The following is a 19202-nucleotide window of genomic DNA, read 5'->3' as shown; positions in this document are numbered from 1 at the left end:
GATGGTTGCCCTGTTAGGCACACCTATTTCCATGACTGGTGCTCCCTGGAAAGGGGACACCCCTTGGAGAGGAGACTTTGCTTTCCTAGAGTCTAAGGACTGTATTTATTCTTTGGGGAGAGTGGAGGTCTTCATTACTGCTGTTCTAGACATTGGCCACAACAGAAACCACTTGTTTTTGTGTGTCTTTTTGCTTCCATTGTTCCTGCCGACACTACAGACCCTCACCATGCCTTGGAACCAGAGCTCCAAGCTCTGCCTGCCCCAGAGAGAGATGGAGATGACAATTTCAACCACACAGGGCTTTCACAGGGATTAGAGATGATGTATACAAATGCCTGGCAGGAATTCAGTAAATGAAAACTCTTATTATTTTAGATTTCTTTACCACTGAGGTAAAAGCACTGCTAGGTAGCTGGGTTGATGCATTTGGATGTCATTTTCTTCAATTTTCAGTATTTGCTTTTTGCTTCAGGTGTGCTTCGAGTGTGGTGAATTAGCCAAAAGGCGATCATGAGGGAAGGAAGGAGTTTACTCATTCACTCATTAATTCATTTGTTCATTCAGCAAACATGTATGATAGAACATGCTGCTAGAAGAAAACACCTGAGACCTGATAATTTATAAACAACAGAAACTTATTTCTTTTTTTTTTTTTTTGAGACGGAGTCTCTGTCGCCCAGGCTGGAATGCAGTGGCGCGATCTTGGCTCACTGCAAGCTCCGCCTCCCGGGTTCACACCATTCTCCTGCCTCAGCCTCTGGAGTAGCTGGGACTACAGGCGCCTGTCACCAAGCCCAGATAATTTTCTGTATTTTTAGTAGAGACGGAGTTTCACTGTGTTAGTCAGGATGGTCTCGATCTCCTGACCTCGTGATCTGCCTGTCTCACCCTCCCAAAGTGCTGGGATTAAAGGTGTGAGCCACCACGCCCGGCCAACAGAAACTTATTTCTTACAGTTCTGGAGTCTGGGAAGTCCAAGACCAAGGTCCCAGCAGATTCTGTGTTTGGTGAGGGCTGCTCTCTGCTTGTTGCTGTGTCCTCACATGGCAGGAGGGATGAACACTGTCCTCACATGGTGGAAGAGACAGAAGGGCAACAGGCACTACGGTGCTCCCTTCAACATTTTTTTTTTTTTTTTTGGAGATGGGGTCCTGCTATGTTGCCCAGACTGGAGTGCAGTGGTTGGTCACAAGTGTGATCATAGCCCACTATAGCCTTGAACTCCTGGCCTCAAATGATCCTCCTACTTCAGCCTCCCAAGTAGCTGGGACCACAGGTCCACACTGGCTCCAGCCTCTTTTATAAGAGCACTAATCCATTCATGAGGGCAGAGGTATGATGACTTCATTACTTCCCCAAAGACCCCACATCTTAATACTAGCACATTGGGTACTGGCTTCCAACGTATGAATTTTGGAGGGACACAGATGTTCACACCATAGCAATAGGTGAGAGAGAGAGATAAGACTACACAAATTGCAGCAATACAAAACTGTAAGTAAAGTTCTTCTGAGGTTCAGAGGGAAAGATATTACTCCTGGCTGGGAAGATAGTAACAACTAATACTAATATAGCAATTTCAAAGAACTTCCACATGCATTTTAGAATTTGATTCTCACAAAACCCCAGTGATTCAGGATCCTCACTTATAGATGAAAAGAGGATTCAGGGCAGATTATTGACTTGCCTGGGCTTGATCTGATAGGATTCAGCCCTGAGACCTGAGTTTTCAGATTCTGAAGATCCTTCCATAGCACCATGCTGGGAAAGCTTCATAGAGAAGGTGATCGCGTGGGATGAGTATTCAAAGAGGAAGCGATGTTGACAGGCAGAGATGGGGCAGGGCCATCTGAGCAAGTCAAACAGCAAAGATGTAAAAAGAGGAAAGGTTAAGATATGCTTGGAAAAAGGTGAGCAGAACATGTTAGCTGAAGCATGAGTCATGTGCAGGGCAACCAAAAATAAGAAAAAGTATCGGCCAGGCGCGGTGGCTCATGCCTGTAATCCCAGCACTTTGGGAGGCCGAGACGGGCGGATCACAAGGTCAGGAGATCGAGACCATCCTGGCTAACACGGTGAAACCCCGTCTCTACTAAAATACAAAAAATATATATATATATTAGCCGGGCATGGTGGCGGGTGCCTGTAGTCCCAGCTACTCGGGAGGCTGAGGCAGGAGAACGGCATGAACCTGGGAGGCGGAGCTTGCAGTGAGCCGAGATCGTGCCACTGCAGTCCAGCCTGGGCGACAGAGCGAGACTCCGTCAAAAAAAAAAAAGAAAAAGTATCTTGCACTGTGGCTGCATCACATATGATCTCAACCACTAGACAGTTTATTTATTTTAATATATATATTTTTTGAGATGGAGTTTTGCTCTTGTTGCCCAGGCTGGAGTGCAGTGGTGCGATCTTGGCTCACCACAACCTCCCTCTTCCGGGTTCAAGTGATTCTCCCGCCTCAGCCCTCCAAGTAGCTGGGGTTACAGGCATGTGCCACCATGCCCGGCTAAGTTTTTGTATTTTTTTTAGTAGAGACAGCATTTCACCATATTGGTCAGGCTCGTCTTGAACTCTTGACCTCAGTTGATCCACCTGCCTCGGCCTCCTAAAGTGCTGAGATTATAGGCGTGAGCCACCGAACCTGGCCCTACACTGAGTTTAGAACTGACTTGACAGACAATGGCAGAGGGGAAGGGTATGTGGATTGGGAGCAGAGGTGAAGTCTGGAAGAGCTGGAGAAATGAGTCAGATTGCTGTGGAGGGATTGGGGAGGCAGGCGGACTGCCTAGGAGGTGTTAAGGTAGTCTTGTGGGTGGCATGGGAAGAAGAGAGAGATGCCAGAAACACTGAGTGGTGAATTAACATGGTGACTAGCTGAGGGAGTTGAGGGAGAGACAAGAAGTAAAGATGGCTCTTAGCTTGGAGAGGTGTCCCTGGAAGAATGGTTATGCCAATAACAGAGTGGTGAGTTTGCAGAAAGAAGCTGACTTAGGAGGCAAATCAGGAACTCCTTTTCCCGTCTGTTATGCTTGTGTTGCCTATGGCATACTGCTACCTGACTGACTGCTGGCATGACTCCCCATGCCTTGGGAAGGTGGAGAGCGAGTCAGAGGGTTTGACTGACCCCTGGGCTGAGGACCCTTCCTTCCTGTCTCCCCCGAGACCCCTAGTCCTTCATACATGTGCCTGATGAATACAATGCTTGGTATATGGTAGACACTCACGATATGTGTGGAAAATAAATTCATTTAAAATAAGAGCTGTCGAGAAGTTTCAGGCCAAGGGTGATGATTAGGGTGAGGCAAAAAAGAAGGAGATAGTTGCTAACAATGAGAAACACCAAATTTGAGTCCCTGGAGGTGGTCATTTCCCAGAGATTAAGGTCTCCAAGGTCTGGTGCAGGCTTGCACTTTTTACCACTTGAGTGGTAAAAAACTTGATGAAGTTAAGGATGTAGAAAGACTGTGGTGTCAGGGTGCCACATTTGTGGATGCTGAAGTTACCAGGGATACTGGCAAATAATAAAAATGACTAAACTAGATCCAGGCAAAAGGGCGGCCCTGCTTTGGACTGGGCGTGAAGAGAGGTGGCATAAGGTAACCTGAAAAGGGAATACCTACTAAATTATAATAGAGACTGAACAACAGTCTGAAATTTTCTCTTACATTTAGTCAAGGAGAATGGCAAACACACAAGTTCTGTTTCCTTAAAACCCAGAGTTGAGCTAATGTATTCTTTCTTTCTTTTTTTTTTTTTGAGACAGAGTCTCGCTCTGTCGCCCAGGCTGGAGTGCAGCGGCACGATCTCAACTCACTGCAACCTCCACCTCCCTGGTTCAAGCGATTCTCCTGCCTCAGCTTCCCGAGTACCTGTGACTACAGGCATGCACCACCACGCCCGGCTAATTTTTGTATTTTTGTAGAGAAGGGGTTTCACCATGTGGGCCATGGTTGGCCAGACTGGTCTCAAACTCCTGACCTCAGGTGATCCTCCCACCTCAGCTTCTCAAAGTGCTGGGATTACAGGCGTGAGCCACTGCGCCCCACCTAGCTAATGTATTCCTTCTAAACTCATAGCTGGTGTGTGTGCGTGTGTGTGTGCGCGCGCGCGTTTCCCTTCAAATGAGTGGTTAGACTAAGATCAGGTGTTGCAAACTGAGGACCTGATATTCTGAAGTGACTGAAATGCTTAAGTCTATTAACAAAATGTGAATTAACATTTAAAAATAAAGAGAAAAAGAATCTACCTTTTTGGTGTTCCTTGAAAAGTGGAATCTTCTGGCAACACTGGGCCACAGTCCAATATGACTAGAGTATCTGAAGCCTGTGTTTATCAAGAGGCCACACCCCCCACTCACAAGACGAATGCCCCTGGACATAGCTTTGCCACCAAAGGCTTCTGAGGGCCTCAAGCTCTTTAAGGCCCTTTTGGTTTAAAGATTGTCCTTTTTGATCCCGTCATGGTATATTCCTACCAACTTTTGACCTCAGTTCAATTAAATTATAAGTACTACAACATTACATACCTGCTCATGTCTACCATAGATTCTGAAAATTAATTAACATACAAGCTAATGAAGCTCACCTGCTCCAGAAAGCAGCTTTTTTGTTTGTTTTTCATTGTTTTGTTTGAGACAGAGTCTCCCTGTGTCGCCAGGCTGGAGTGCAGTGGCGCGATCTCGGCTCGCTGCAACCTCCGCCTCAACCTCCGCCTCCCGGGTTCAAGCGATTCTCCTGCCTCAGCCTCCAGGCGCGCGCCACCACGCCCAGCTAATTTTTGTATATCTAGTAGGGAAGGGGTTTCACCATGTGGCCCATGGTTGGCCACACTGGTCTCGGTCTCTTGACCTTGTGATCCGCCCGCCTTGGCCTCCCAAAGTGCTGAGATTACAGGCGTGAGCCACCGCACCCGGCCGAAAGCAGTTATTTATCAGTGCAATCCATCCAAATTTCCCTGTTTCATTCCTTCGATGCCCCCGGAGGGAGTGGGAGTGCTACACAGGAAAGTGTGCGACCCAGGGCTTGGCTGCTGCCTGAAGGCTAAGATTATGTGTGGTGGTAGAACAAGAAGTGTTGGGGTCATGGAAATACAGGGACTGCCAGAGTGAAGGTTGCAGAACCGGGGTTGGGAGGATGATGAGAAACTGGGCGACACTAAAGCGCCACTTCAACAAGTATTTATTGCGTATCTACGACGTGCTAGGCATTGTTTTGACACTAGAGATTCAGCAGTAATTCAACCAAAGTACCTGCTCTCATTGAGCTGAATTCCCGTGCGGGCAGCCAGGTAACGCACGTAAACACTCGTATCACGTAGATATACATGTACATGTCAGCTAGAAATAAATGCTATTTATAAAACTGAAGCAGAGCATGGACACAGCGAATGAAGGTGGCTGCTATTTGGGAAGACCTCCAAAACAGCGAGACTGCGAAGCACCCGCGGTTGTTCTTTTTCTGATTTTCTACCTACCTGCAGCGAGGTGCGCTCCCAGAAAGCTCCGCCCTCTTCCTCCTGATAGGGCGCAAGGTGCCAGGGAAGCTCCCCTCTCTTCCCCGCCCAGAGGCCGCCTTGTGGGGGCGGAGCTTTGCGCCCAGCAATCTGAGCGCGGCGCGCAAAAAGCCGCGCGCGCAAGGGTCCCGGCATTCTCCTCGTTCGCACTAGGCGTGGAGAATTACCCCAGGCGGATCGTGGCATGCTGGGAACTGTAGTTGACGACCGCTCCCCCCACCCCCCCCGCGCCTGAGGGGCGGTAAAAGCCGCCAGGTCCGGCTCCATTTCTGACACCAGACTTGCAGCACTCAGGGGTTGTGGAGAGCCCTAGCAGGGAAAGAGAGCAGGGAAAGAGGGCAGGGTCATCCCGAGAACCAACTGGCACGTCCAGCCTGGCGAACGCCCAAGCCGGTCGCCGCCCCCGGTCACGTGTCGCCAGCCTCCACGGGCGCGCGCCGCTCTCAGCACCGTTCCCGCCCCACCCGGCCCGGCAGTCGGCCCGCGCCTCCCCCGGCGCTACTGCCACCTCGCGCTCGGAGGCGTCACGGAACGTGCTCTCCTCTCACCCTCCCCCCTCCTGCTCTCCTCCTCCCCCTCCCGCGCCGAGACTCGCCGCCGCCGCCGCAGCCGCAGGAGTAGCCGCCGCTGGAGCCGCGCGCAGCCATGGCCGAGAACCCCAGCTTGGAAAACCACCGCATCAAGAGCTTCAAGAACAAGGGCCGCGATGTGGAAGTGAGTGTGCTTCCGTGGTCTCGGCCCTCCTGGCCGCGCCGGGCCGGCGACGCGGGGAGGGGCGGGGGGCCGGCGCCGGGCTGGTTCTCGTCGGCTTGTGGTCGGCCGGAGTTGGCCGCCGCCTCCCGTCACCGCGGCCCCGGGTTGGGCGGAGCGGGCGGTGAGACGCGGGCCGGGCTGCAGTCACCCTCCGAAGCTGCCGGCGCGGCGACCGGGAAATGCCGGGGTTTTCGGCCCCGTCACGCGGGCGCGGCCTTGTGTCGGCGAGGAGGGGATGTGGAGCTGAGGCGGGGTCCGCGGGCCGGGGCCGCCCGAATGAACGGGGATGCTGCCGCCCCGGCCCGCCGACCGCATAGCCGAGGGGGCGGCCGCTGCTTGCGCCCGCCGCTGGTGCAACCTTCCGCCCGGTGCAGCCCCCTCTGCGCCTCCCGCGCGGCTGCACATGGAGCCTCGCCTCTGCCGGTCCCGGCTGCTACCTTCTGCTAGCCGGGCCCAGGCGGGCGGTGGCGGCCCGCAGAGGGGGGTGGGGACCAGCCGGGTAACTGACTTGTTTGAGGGTGATGGATGGGGGAGGGTAGGATGCGCCAGGACCATTTTCTTATATTCCAGTGCTCGTCTTTGGACTAGTCGTGCCGAGCTGTTCTAGCTCATACTCCTGCAACTGCTGGCATTTGGAGCGAGCTGAAGGTGGACAATAGTTTGCCATCTATTGTGTTCAGGCTTCGGAAAAGAGGTTGTTCTGACCTCCGCTCATAGGACTTGTTTTCTTAGCCTTTCTTGGAGTGGGGTGTGCATAGAGTGATACAATTTCTTTGACACGTTTTACTAAAATAAATTGGATACATAGGGTTCATACGTCCTCTTACGTACCTCTTGCTCCAAGCTAGTAGAATTTCCAAGTGGTTGCAAAACTAAACATTCATCGCGGTCACTCAGTTAGTTGCTACTCAGCATGTTGCCATTGTCTCATTAAGGTGACATTAGCAGGTACTATTTGCAAACTCGGCTTGTTGAGGCAGCGCTAGAGGTCTCTCTGCAGCTACTGAAAACAGTAAGTATAATGCACAAACTTCACTGGGACCGTGACCTTTGGATTTGTTAGGGGGAAAATAGTTTTAAGGCCACAGCCTTCTTTTCTAATACTAGCCGACATGATTTGCAGTTTTGTAATTTTTGGTAAGAAGCTGGTATGATTAAGAGGTGTGTATTTTATCCTATCTTAAGGAAGGTTGTGGGGGTAAATACACCATTCAGCATTCTATTTTGTAGAGAAACAGACAAACTCAGGCCGTTTTTCAGAGCTACAAAATTAAATACTAGTAGGAAAAAACCTAGGGAGATATCCGTGGAATTCCCATTTAAATGAGTCAAAGATCATATATTCTTTCCTGGTCATGGTTAAATATCCTTTGTGAGAAATACATCTAAGCAAAAGTAAAACTTGGGAATAGACACAAGAAATTTTGGAACTGCCTCCTGTTATCGGTCCACTTGATGACAAGTGTTAATTTTGAACTTTTCCCATTAGGAATTTTTCTTGACGCCTACCCTGTTCCAAATAAAAATGTATTGAAAAATACTCATATTGTTGGTACAGAAGAACCAGTAACATTCTTCCTTCTCTTGGATATTGGTACAGGTTTTTGTTACATTGTTTACCTCTATTATTGTGTTATGGTAGCTCAGTGATACTTAGTAAGGACTCCTGCACATAATAGGTACAAAACAAATATTTGCTGATGATAAGAATGTAACCAGTGACTTTTAGATGCATGAAAAAGAGCATGGTTGCTAAGCCATTCAGCCTGGTGTTGGTCACAACATTACATTTCTCGGGACTCTACAGGGTAACTAACACATGAAATAGACATTCAAATGGTAGTTCTAATGTGGCAGACACTGCCTTAAGAGCTTCATGATACCTTATTTAATCTGTGTAACAAGTGTATGAGTTAGGTGTGGCATTATCCCCACTTTACATGAGGAAAGTATTTTTTGAGACGGAGTCTTGCTTCTTTACCCACGTTGAAGCGCTCAGGCACTCCTAGCTCAGCTGCAAGCTCAAACTCCTAGGCTCAAGGAATCTTCCCACCATGGCCTCCCAAGTAGCTGGGACTACAGGCAGACACCATCACACCTGGCTAATTTTTTAATCTTTTGTGGAGACGGGGGTCTAGCTTTATTGCCCAAGCTTGTCTTGAACTCCTGGGCTCCAGTGATTCTCCCACCTCAGCCTTCCAAAGTGTTGGAACTACAGATGCTAGCCATCGCACCCAGCTGGAACTTTAGGTACAAAACCTCAGTGTGCTTATGTAGCCTGTGCATGTCACTCAGTGGATATGGGTATTATTTATTCACTGATTGTCTATGGGTATCTATCAATGTTAGGTCTTGGGAATAAGGAATAAGATGCAGTCTGTACCTCAAGGAGTTTACAGTCCAGTGGGGGTGATAATTACAATGCAGAACAACAATTGTTACAGTGTAGTATTCCGAAAATGCATGCCAAAAAACTACTTGGAGGTGAGCAGAAAGGGAAGATACTCTGGTTGATTTCTAATGAATGAATGGGAGTGAGCTGATTGTGAAGGATGAAAGAAAGGTGGCCAGGCAAAGAGCGGGAGAAGGCCGGTGGAAGAAAGGGGCGTTCCAGACCAGAGGGAGCAGTAATTGAAGAGTCCTGAGAGAAATGTAGGAGAGAGAGAGACTGAAAGGTAAACTGGGGTCAAATCTGATGAAGGGCCTTTATTGGGGATTTAGGCATGTCTAAGAGTAGATAACCATGCTTAGTCTTGTCCATTAGAAACATAGTACAACTTAGCTCTGTAACTGAGTAGTTGTGGTTATCAGGCTGTTCTAAAACAGTGAGATGCACTTTGATAAGCTGTGATGCCTATTTTTTCACATACAGGATAGACAAAAGCTGAAACATGTTAGAAATTGTAGAACCAGCTGATACACAAGATGTTAGGTGCAAGAATAAGATACATACTTGTTAAAGAAAATAAAAGGATAGAGTTATGCCAGGGAATTGTGGGTAGAGACAGGGTTGAGGAAGAAAATTTCTTTATCGTTCAATCAAGAGAGACTTTAAGAGATTTTTGGAGAGGAAAAAAAAAATGAGGTTAGTGAATCTTATAGGAAGTATGTACCAAACTTAAAAGGGGCATGTTAACTGGTGAATAAATATCCAGGTAAAAAAGAAGAGTGATTATATTAAAGAGAGGAGACTTCCAGATGGCCTGTGTTGGTCCAAGAATATCTTGTGGCAAAGAGTTGCTTGGAAGCTTTTTTTTGATAGGGAGATCTGAAGGAATTTATTCCAGAGCAAAGAGGAGGTGTAACATGATTAGAGCAATGGAAAGGGTTACAGGGCAGTAATACCTAGAATTCATTTTGGAGAAATAGTGCTGCTGTCTGGTCTGCAAGGAAGAGTTTTCCAAAAAATTAAGACTGGGAATGGCTACAACCTGGAATGAGGATTTGATGATGCTGTTCTTCCTCCCTCTTCCTCCTCCTCCACATTCTTTTTGTAAAGATCACCGAAGAGAAAGGGGGTAAAGGTTATTCTGAGGTTTATAGATGGAGGAAGGGAAGGAGTAATTATTATCACTGATAGAAATTTGGAGCTTGGGTAGGGGAATGGATTTTGTAGCTAAAATTAGGAAGTACATATTGGAAGGGAAACATTTCCTTTTATTTGTTCTGGAATGTGCTTTTTAAAAAAACAAAACAAAACAGGGTCTGGCTCTGTCACCCAGGGTGGAGTGCAGTGACCCAATCTCAGCTCACTATAACCTCCACCTCCTCCCGGGCTCAAGCCATCCTCCCATCTCAGCCTCTTGAGTAGCTGGGACTATAGGCACATGCCACCACACCCGGCTAATTTTTGTGTTCTTTGTAGAGATGGGGCTTTGCCATGTTGCCCAGGCTGGTTTCAAATTGCTAGCTTAAGTTATCCCCCTGCCTTGACCTCTCAAAGTGTTGGGATTAGGGACCTGAGCCACCATGCCCGGTCCTGGAATGTGCATTTTAATACTAGACCTTTTCATGTAAGGCATTGATTCTTAAAAACTTTTTTCCTGTTTTCAAAGATAACTTGTAGAAAAGTGTGCAAAACAGAAACGTTCTGTTTAATGAATACTTACAAAACAAATGCTCAGGTAACTGCAATCCAGGTCAGCTTCTCATTTTCTTGCTCCTGTATATCTCAAGGATGTGACATTTTCATTAGTAACAGTAATTAATAATCATTATTTTAAAAACCTTAACATTTATTGTTTACAGTATACCAGTGCTAAGTACTTTATATAGATTATCTATTTAATCTTCACAACAGTCCTATCAAGTAGGTACTATTGTTATCCCCATTTACTGCTGAGGAAATTTGAGGCCTACAACTCTTAAGTGGCCCTGAGTCTTCCATTGGGTGTTAAGTGGCAAAGCCTGGACTTATATCAAAGCTTGATGCTAAGCAGCCGGGCGCAATGGCTCACGCCTGTAATCCTAGCACTTTGGGAGGCTGAGACAGGTGGATCACCCGAGGTCAGGAGTTTGAGACCAGCCTGGCCAACATGGTGAAACCCCATCTCTACTAAAAATGCAAAAATTAGCCAGGTGTGGTGGCTCATGCCTGTAATCCCAGCTACAAAGGAGGCTGAGGCAAGATAATCACTTGAACTGGGGAGGTGGAGGTTCCAGTGAGCCAAGATCGTGCCACTGCACTCAAGTCTGGGTGACAGAGTGAAACTCTTGTCTCAAAAACAAACAAAGCTTGATGCTAAAGCCAGAACTCTTGCTTACTGTGCTGTACTCCACCGAAGGGAATCTAAGACTTGACTTGTACAAACCATGCCTGAAAGTTAGTGAATGGGGAAAATATCAAAGAAATATTGACTATCAATCTCAGAAATTGCTATTTCTTTTTTTTTTTTTTGGAGACAGAGTCTTGCTCTGTCGCCCAGGCTGGAGTGCAGTGGCCAGATCTCAGCTCACTGCACGCTCCGCCTCCTGGGTTTACGCCATTCTCCTGCCTCAGCCTCCCGAGTAGCTGGGACTACAGGCGCCCGCCACCTCGCCCGGCTAGTTTTTTGTATTTTTTTAGTAGAGACGGGGTTTCACCATGTTAGCCAGGATGGTCTTGATCTCCTGACCTCGTGATCCGCCCGCCTCGGCCTCCCAAAGTGCTGGGATTACAGGCTTGAGCCACTGTGCCTGGCCTAGAAATTGCTATTTCTATATTTTAAAACCTTGCTAATAATTTTTGATGAACTTTATTATTATTAGATTTATTTGCCTTTTTATCTTTTTACTCTTGCAAAGTTTTCTTCTTATCAGCAAGGAGCCAGTTAGTTGGTTTTACCAAAAAATGATAATCCATAATGGGCTAGCACTTAAGCTTTCTGCTTTAGTTTCTGATACTAGGGCTAATATATATTTTCTCACCTGCAAAATTCAGTTAGCTCTACCAGACTTGCTTCTGTCTCTCTGGAACCTCCAATGGTAAGTGGCAGTATCTGATTGTCCAAGTTTAAAACTGTATCCTTGACTCCCTTCTCTTCCCCTCCTTCATCCTTTTCTGTATTAGTCATCTGAAGAACCCTCATGTTTGTACCTGTTACCAACCTTACTTCCACTGCCCCTGGTTTAGACCCTTACCTTTCTTGCCTGAACAAGTATAATAGTGTACCTAGCTCGTCAGTGTTCAGTATCTTCTCTCCCCAGTGTATCTTGTGGATTGATCTTTCTCAGATCTTTCTGTGTTACTTTCCTGTTTATGATTCTTCCCATTGACTTCAGGATAAAAGTCCTTAGCATGCCACACATAGTTATAAGACTCTACCTTTTTTACCTCACCTTGCGCTTTTTCTTATATCTCCTTTGTGCCAGCTGTGATAAAGCTGGAGATGCTTGAGTAACCAGTAGTTTCTTCTTCATGCCTTTGTATATGCTGTTCTTTGTGCTTTCTTTTGGCTGTCTGTTGAGTTGGAGCTCACTCTGGCAACCTATCTCTTCAATGAGACTCCTTCATATATCTCTGGAACACCAAGATTACAATTCTGCCACACCATATCATTCTGGTTAAAAACAAAAAACAGACCTTTAAAAATTCTCCATGAGGCCTTTCCTGACTTACAGCATACTTGGTACTATCAGTTCCTATTCTTTTCCTTCTCTCTAGTGTTTTCCTAGGTGAATTTTCCTTCACCTATTTGGGATAAATTGCTGTGATATACAACAAATTCTGTTTGTGTATAGCTGTTCGAGTATTTGGGCTCTGTCGAGAAGCTCACTGAGAATAGATAACCTTGGATGTAACTTGAAACACATGAAACGTAATAGAGAAGAGAGACTAGATGGTATACCTGAAAAGAAGTCTGCATTTGGGAATGAAAGGTTCAGTATTATTCTAAGACATTAGTTTTCTTTTGGTGTTGACTCCATGGCATCGATACTGTTGCCTAGCCCACCTTGAACAGCCTGTTCTCCTATAATGTATTTCTGTAACATGAACTCACTCATACTTGAATGATAAATAAGAGTGTTAAGGCAAAATTCATATTAGTTCATATGTGATTTTTAGTAGCACATTAATGTTTAGCACTCTCAAATAACAGCAGTTGAACATAAAGTACAGAAACACAGTTGAACGGATCAAGTCCAGGAGTATGCATATTGGCCATGCACCCGTGTTCTGCCTCTTGGCTGTGTTTAACCATGTGCAGTGTCTAAAGGTGCTTACAACCATCTGTCCTGTACATTTCCCTCTTTCTTCCTAAGTTTGAAGAGCGTTGAGTGTTTCAGCAATCTATATGTCATAGAGCAGACAAACTATTTTTTTTGTTGTTGTTGAGTTCACTAATGGGGCATATACTGCTTCCTGGTTCTTGGAGTTCTCTTTTTCAGTCAGCTTTGCTAAGTCTTCTTCTACCCTTTGAATGTGGTAGGCATGGCTTGGGATTCTGTCTACGATTCTTTTATCTATAGACTGTTTTTCTTGCTCATATCAGCAGCTCCCTTGGCTTTAATCATCATTTCAGTGTGGGGGGACTTAAATTTCATAAAATCATCATCTGGAAATTATTCACATGAGCATCTTTTTAGCTTCTCAAGCTCAAAGTGTTTAAAGCCATGTTCTGCCTTTGTTTTTTCTTTTTTCTGTTTATGGCATCATCACCCTCACTGTGACCTGAATTTGAAACTTGAGAGGCTTCTTGGACTTCTTTCTCCTCTTCCACATTCAGTCAGATGCCAGTTATGTAGCTCGAATCTCTGTGCTGTCTCTGGATTTTGGCCCTGCCTCTATATTCTGCTGCCTCCAGCCTACTTTAGGCCTTATTACCTGTCACCTTCCTGTTTAAAACTATCTCCAAAGTGGTGTTCTTCCTCTAGTTTATGAGATTTTTCAGTGAGCCTGATGCCTGATTATTTCTCCAGATTCAGCCTTCTTCCCCCACCCCCTTAAGCCCTAGCAACACTGAACTTCTTATATGCTTATACATAATCTGGAATCCCGCCTGCCCCTCCTCGCCAGTGCTATTTCTATTCTCAGGGCCATCTTGCTGACTGGAATATCCTTCTCTGCCTCCTGTTGCCTGGCTAATTCCTACCACTTTTAAATACTCAACTCTGGGTAGGTACCATTCTTTGCTCCTGGAAGAAGTCTGAGTGTATCTTTCTCATTGCAATTATGATAATGTATTCTAATTAGATTTTATTTTTCTTACTAGATTGTGAGCTTTTTGAGGGCACAGACTATGTGTCTTCATTGCCTACCGCTTAGTACAGTGGCTAGAACCAAGCAAGCATTAAAATATTCCTTGAATAAATACATCCTAGGCACCACAGACACGATAATTTTCTCATGTATTTTTTAACTGAAACATTTACTCTTTTAGTGCCTTTTTCTACTGCTTCCCAAATCAACTCCAAGCTTTTTATTATGACAGGTGAAGTTCTGGGAGATTAAGGCATGTACATAGTGAATGAATTAGTGATTAAGGCTAATTTATATGGCTAAGTAACACTCCTTTATATGTATATACCACATTTTGTTTACCCATTCATCTATGGATGAATACTTGGGTTGTTTCCAACTTTAGTCTGTTGTCTCCCAACCATTTAAAAATGCCACTAATTTGTTCAGGTCAGTTTTCTTATATTAAATTGCACTATATGAAATTGCCTTTTTCCAGGTTTGTAACAACAGCCAAGTATTGGCAATTTCATATGGTTTAGCCTAATAGACTGTCCTAATTACTGGGTTTGTCTGTTTCCTTCTGGTGGTGCTTAACTGGTTCCTCTTATTTTTTTTCAATCACCCTTTGGATATTTTGTAATCTGGAAGTTTTTTTAAAAAAATTTTAAAACATTTTGAGACAGAATCTTGCTGTTACCTGGGCTGGAGTGCAGTGACATGATCGTGGCTCAAGCAGTCCTCCTGCCTCAGGGTCTTGAATAGCTAGGACTACAGGTGCACACCACCGTGTCCAGCTTATTTACTTTTTGTAGTGATGGGGTCTTGCTGTGTTGCCCAGGCTGGTCTTGAACTTCTGGCCTCAAGCAGTCTTTCCTCCTCAACCTCCCAAAATGCTGGGATTATAGGCATGAGCCACTGAGCCCAGCCTAAACTGGAAGTTTGATTTAAAGGCTTGATTAGCTTCAAGTTAAGCTTTTATTTATTTATTTAAACTTCAGTTGGTGATAGTGTGTACTTCAGAATATATTTCAGTAATGATAATAAGATTCGTCATAGGGTTCAGGTGATAAAGAACAAATAGTTTAATGCCATGAATGTGAAAGTTATTTAACAGTTTGTGAAGTGAATTTTAGTTATTTGGGTGAAATGCTGCATGAACTGGGTGAAATGTGACATGAACTGGATGACATTTCAAGAAGTGGAAAAAAAAGTAACTTAGTATCCAGTAAAGGAGTTACAAAGTGTATTTCTAGAACTTCTAACTTCAGAGTCAGTAGGATTTTCTTTCTATGACTGACACCACTCCTCAGTTGACTTTTTGTTTAGTTAGCATACGGTTTGGCTGTACAGTTGGCCCTTTGTAACCTGTGGATTCGTAGGGCTGACTGTACTGTACCATTTTATAGAAGAGACTTGAGCATCTGCAGATTTTAATATCTTTGGGGGAGGGAGCATCTGGAGCCAACCCCCCGAGGATACTGAGGGAGGACTGTATTCTCATTTTCAAGTCTATTCTTTTATCTTGGAGGTAAAGGAATATTAAAAGTATAAGGAGGACGTAGCTATCCTTTTTGCAGTTTTACTATTAAGAAAAATTTTGTTACAGCATAGCCAACATCAGCAGGTAAAATGTGGTAAAATAAATCTTGACTATATTTACTTGGAATTAATCATTCTCGGTTTTCTGGGTTAGGGAGGTTGTATATATACAAGATTTTACTTTATTTTGACACCTGCCTTAAATCGAATATAGTTTAGCTGTTTTCTTGATTCTTGAGAATCACCATTATGCATGTGGATATTGGGTTTTGCTTTTATATAAGTGATGCCTTCAGGTTGTTAGATTAACAGGATTTTGTCCTTGATTTTTATGCTTGTGGAGTTTTTGCTCTTCATAATTTTTTTGGCATGTCCTTCCCTTGCTTTTAGTCTATCAGCTTTCTCTTTGATACTGTCAGCATGTTTACCTGTGGTAGCCCCTGTGTTTCTTTTTATTTGATGCTTTACATATTCTAGTGACTTGGGAAACAGATTATTAAACATTTATTTAGCTTTTTTTTCTTTGAGACAGGGTCTTGCTCTGTTATCCAGGCTGGAGTACAGTGGCACAATCACGGCTCACTGCATCCTTAACCTCCCAGGCTCAAGTGATCTGCTCAAGTAGCTGGACAGGTGCATGCCATCATGCCCAGCTAATTTTTATGTTTTTTGTAGAGACAGGCTGTCGCCATGTTGCCCAAGCTGATCTCAAACTCTTGGGCTCAAGCAATTCATCAACCTCAGCCTCCCAAAGTGCTGGGATTACAGGCGTGAGCCCCCGCGCCCGGCCTGTTTAGTATTTTCTACATGCTGTGTAGACATCATTAGGTACCAAAGATTATAAATATGAAAATAGGCCGGGCGCGGTGGCTCAAGCCTGTAATCCCAGCACTTTGGGAGGCCGAGACGGGCGGATCACGAGGTCAGGAGATCGAGACCATCCTGGCTAACACAGTGAAACCCCGTCTCTACTAAAAAAATACAAAAAAATAGCCGGGCGAGGTGGCGGGCGCCTGTAGTCCCAGCTACTCAGGAGGCTGAGGCAGGAGAATGGCGCAAACCCGGGAGGCGGAGCTTGCAGTGAGCTGAGATCCCGCCACTGCACTCCAGCCTGGGCGGCAGAGCGAGACTCCGTCTCAAAAAAAAAAAAAAAAAAAAAAAAAAAGAAAATATTCCCTGATCTAAGGAAGTTCAGTTTAGTGGGAGAGACTGATACTTAAGCATATGGCTAGTGTACAGTGTGATAAATTCTATGATACAGGTACATAATTTGTAAAGTACTATAAGAGCATGGAAAAAGTGTGACTGTACCTGGGGAAATTTAGTAAGGTTACACAGAAGGTCATACTTGAGCTAGGTCTTGAAGGATGAGTTTGCCAACTCAGAAAGAAAAATAGCATGAATAACAGTGACTATGTCATGGAGTCTGAAGGCTTGGCATGTTTAAACTGCAGCTGATATGGGGAGTATCATATCCATTCTCCCTGCTTTTGGAAACAGCCTTCTGATTTGGCCTTGGGAAGCTACATTTCTGCCATTGGATATCTCATGGTGGGATTTTTAATGTAGGTGATCCTGCCTCTGGTTAATTAATATACCTCACACTTTTCTGGCTAACACAAATTAGGCTAATTCTGTCTCTGGCATTTAAATCTTGAGTGAGCTGATACTGAGACCTAATTGATTCATCCTGATGGAAGTACTGTGAAGGTAACCATCCATTAATTCCTGCCGGCTAGATATGTGGGAGTTGCTTCCATAGGCTTGATTCTTCAGCTTTGCCTTGGTTTTGTGAATTACTCTATATTCTACCAATAAATTCACTCTTCCCTTTTTTTCTTCTTAAATTAACCCAAGTCAGTTTCTGTTGTTTGCAACATAACTCTAAGGTAATCAACTGTCTTGGTTTGCCTGGAACTGAGGTAGTTCCCAGTATACAGGACGTTCAGTGTTCAAACAGAGAAAGTCCTGGACAAACCTTTTTTTTTTTTTTTTTGAGACGGAGTCTCGCTCTGTCGCCCAGGCTGGAGTGCAGTGGCCAGATCTCGGCTCACTGCAAGCTCCGCCTCCCGGGTCCACGCCATTCTCCTGCCTCAGCCTCCGGAGTAGCTGGGACTACAGGCGCCCGCCACCGCGCCCGGCTAGTTTTTTGTATCTTTTTAGTAGAGACGGGGTTTCATCGTGTTAGCCAGGATGGTCTCGATCTCCTGACCTCGTGATCCGCCCGTCTCGGCCTCCCAAAGTGCTGGGATTACAGGCTTGAGCCACCGCGCCCGGCCTGGACAAACCTTAACACGTTGGTTGCTCTAATTGAAACAGTTTGGGTGTAAAGATAATGAGTTCTCGGAATCCAAATGTTGTTCAGATGAAAATATTCAGTATGCAGCTGAAAACGGTGCAGAACTAGCTTGCTTCAGTTATGTCACTCAGCAGCTACTCGAATTCTTTACTAAGTGTGAGGGATAAAACAATGAAAATAATGATAACCAGTAATTGTTGAGCACATAACTATGTGCAAGGCACTGTGTTTATATGAATAACCTTAAATAATCCTCACAAAGTTTACATTATACAGAAGAAGAAAATAAGTTCTTCATTTCTTCATTTTCTTCTTAATTTGTTAAGAACATACGGTTAGGAAGGGGCAGAACTTGCATTCAGTCCCAGATTTCCGACTTTAAAACTCCATGCCCTTAATAGCTATTTTCCTACTTTACCTCAGGGTTCCTGCTCAAGGAATGTGTAGACTAGTATGCAGACTGTGTGAAAGCAAGTAAATATTTCCTGTAATGGAAGTGTGTACCTAGTAGAGCGGGCACGTGGGGAAAGAATCACCTGAGTTGGCCTGGGTGAGTCACGGAAGGCTTCATGGAGGTGATTGTGCCTGAGCTGAAAGTAGAAAAATGTGTAGGTATTTGTGGTAAATCTTGGGCAAGCCTGGAAGTAAGAGACAGTGTGATATGTTCTGGGGAACTAAAGTAATTCAGTATTTCTGGCTGGGCGCGGTGGCCTTACACCTGTAATCCCAGCACTTTGGGAGGTTGAGGTGGGCGGATCACCTGAGGTCAGGAGTTCGAGACCAGCCTGGCCAACATGGTGAAACGCTGTCTTTACTAAAAATGCAATAATTAGCCAGGTGTGGTGGCGTGCCCCTGTAGTCCCAGGTACTCCAGAGGCTGAGGCAGGAGAATCGCTTGAACCTGCAAGGCAGAGGTTGCAGTGAGCTCAGATTGCACCACTGCATTCCAGCCTGGGTGATGAAGTGAGACTCCATCTTAAAATAAGTAAATAAATAAAAATAGAAAAGAAATATTTCTTCAATATTCAGGTGGAGTAATTGGAAATTTGGGTAGAACAGACAAGAGCTAGATTGTGAAAAACCTTTTCTCTGGGGAACATTTTAAATAGTGAAATAGATTTGTGCATTTAGAAGCATTGCTTTGGTTATACCATAGGGGATGGATTGGTGAAGACGAGAAGAGAGTTTGGGAGTAGCAGCAAACCCTCAAGGTCTCAGGTAGGTGGCCTGACTATAGCATTGGCACTGAAATTGAAAAGCAGAAAAAATTATTAGGACTAATCTTTTGGCATATTTTACCTTACAGAATAGAGGTTGGCAAGTTTTTTTGTAAAGAGCCGTAATATTTTTTAAAAGCCTAAATATTAAGGCTTTGAGGGCCATTCTGCTTGTATTGCAACTCTTCACCTGTGCATTGAGCACAACAGCAGCCATAGA

At 45.0% G+C, this 19202-nt stretch overlaps 1 protein-coding gene across 1 annotated transcript in view; it reads left to right on the top strand.

Moving 5' to 3' along the window:
* Positions 1-5340: 5340 nt before the first annotated feature.
* Positions 5341-19202, top strand: part of KPNA3 (karyopherin subunit alpha 3) — a 98074-nt gene continuing 84212 nt past the window's right edge. Inside the window, exon 1 of the mRNA XM_025364249.1 lies at positions 5341-6228. Within this exon, the coding sequence (XP_025220034.1) occupies positions 6160-6228 (69 nt within the window). The 5' untranslated portion in view covers positions 5341-6159. The remainder of the gene's footprint in view (positions 6229-19202) is intronic.

The sequence above is a fragment of the Theropithecus gelada genome, chromosome 17, assembly GCF_003255815.1.
Source record: "Theropithecus gelada isolate Dixy chromosome 17, Tgel_1.0, whole genome shotgun sequence".
Lineage (NCBI taxonomy): Eukaryota > Metazoa > Chordata > Mammalia > Primates > Cercopithecidae > Theropithecus > Theropithecus gelada.
The sequence above is the reverse complement of the archived record's forward strand: the minus strand, read 5'-3'. Positions and strand labels throughout refer to the sequence as shown.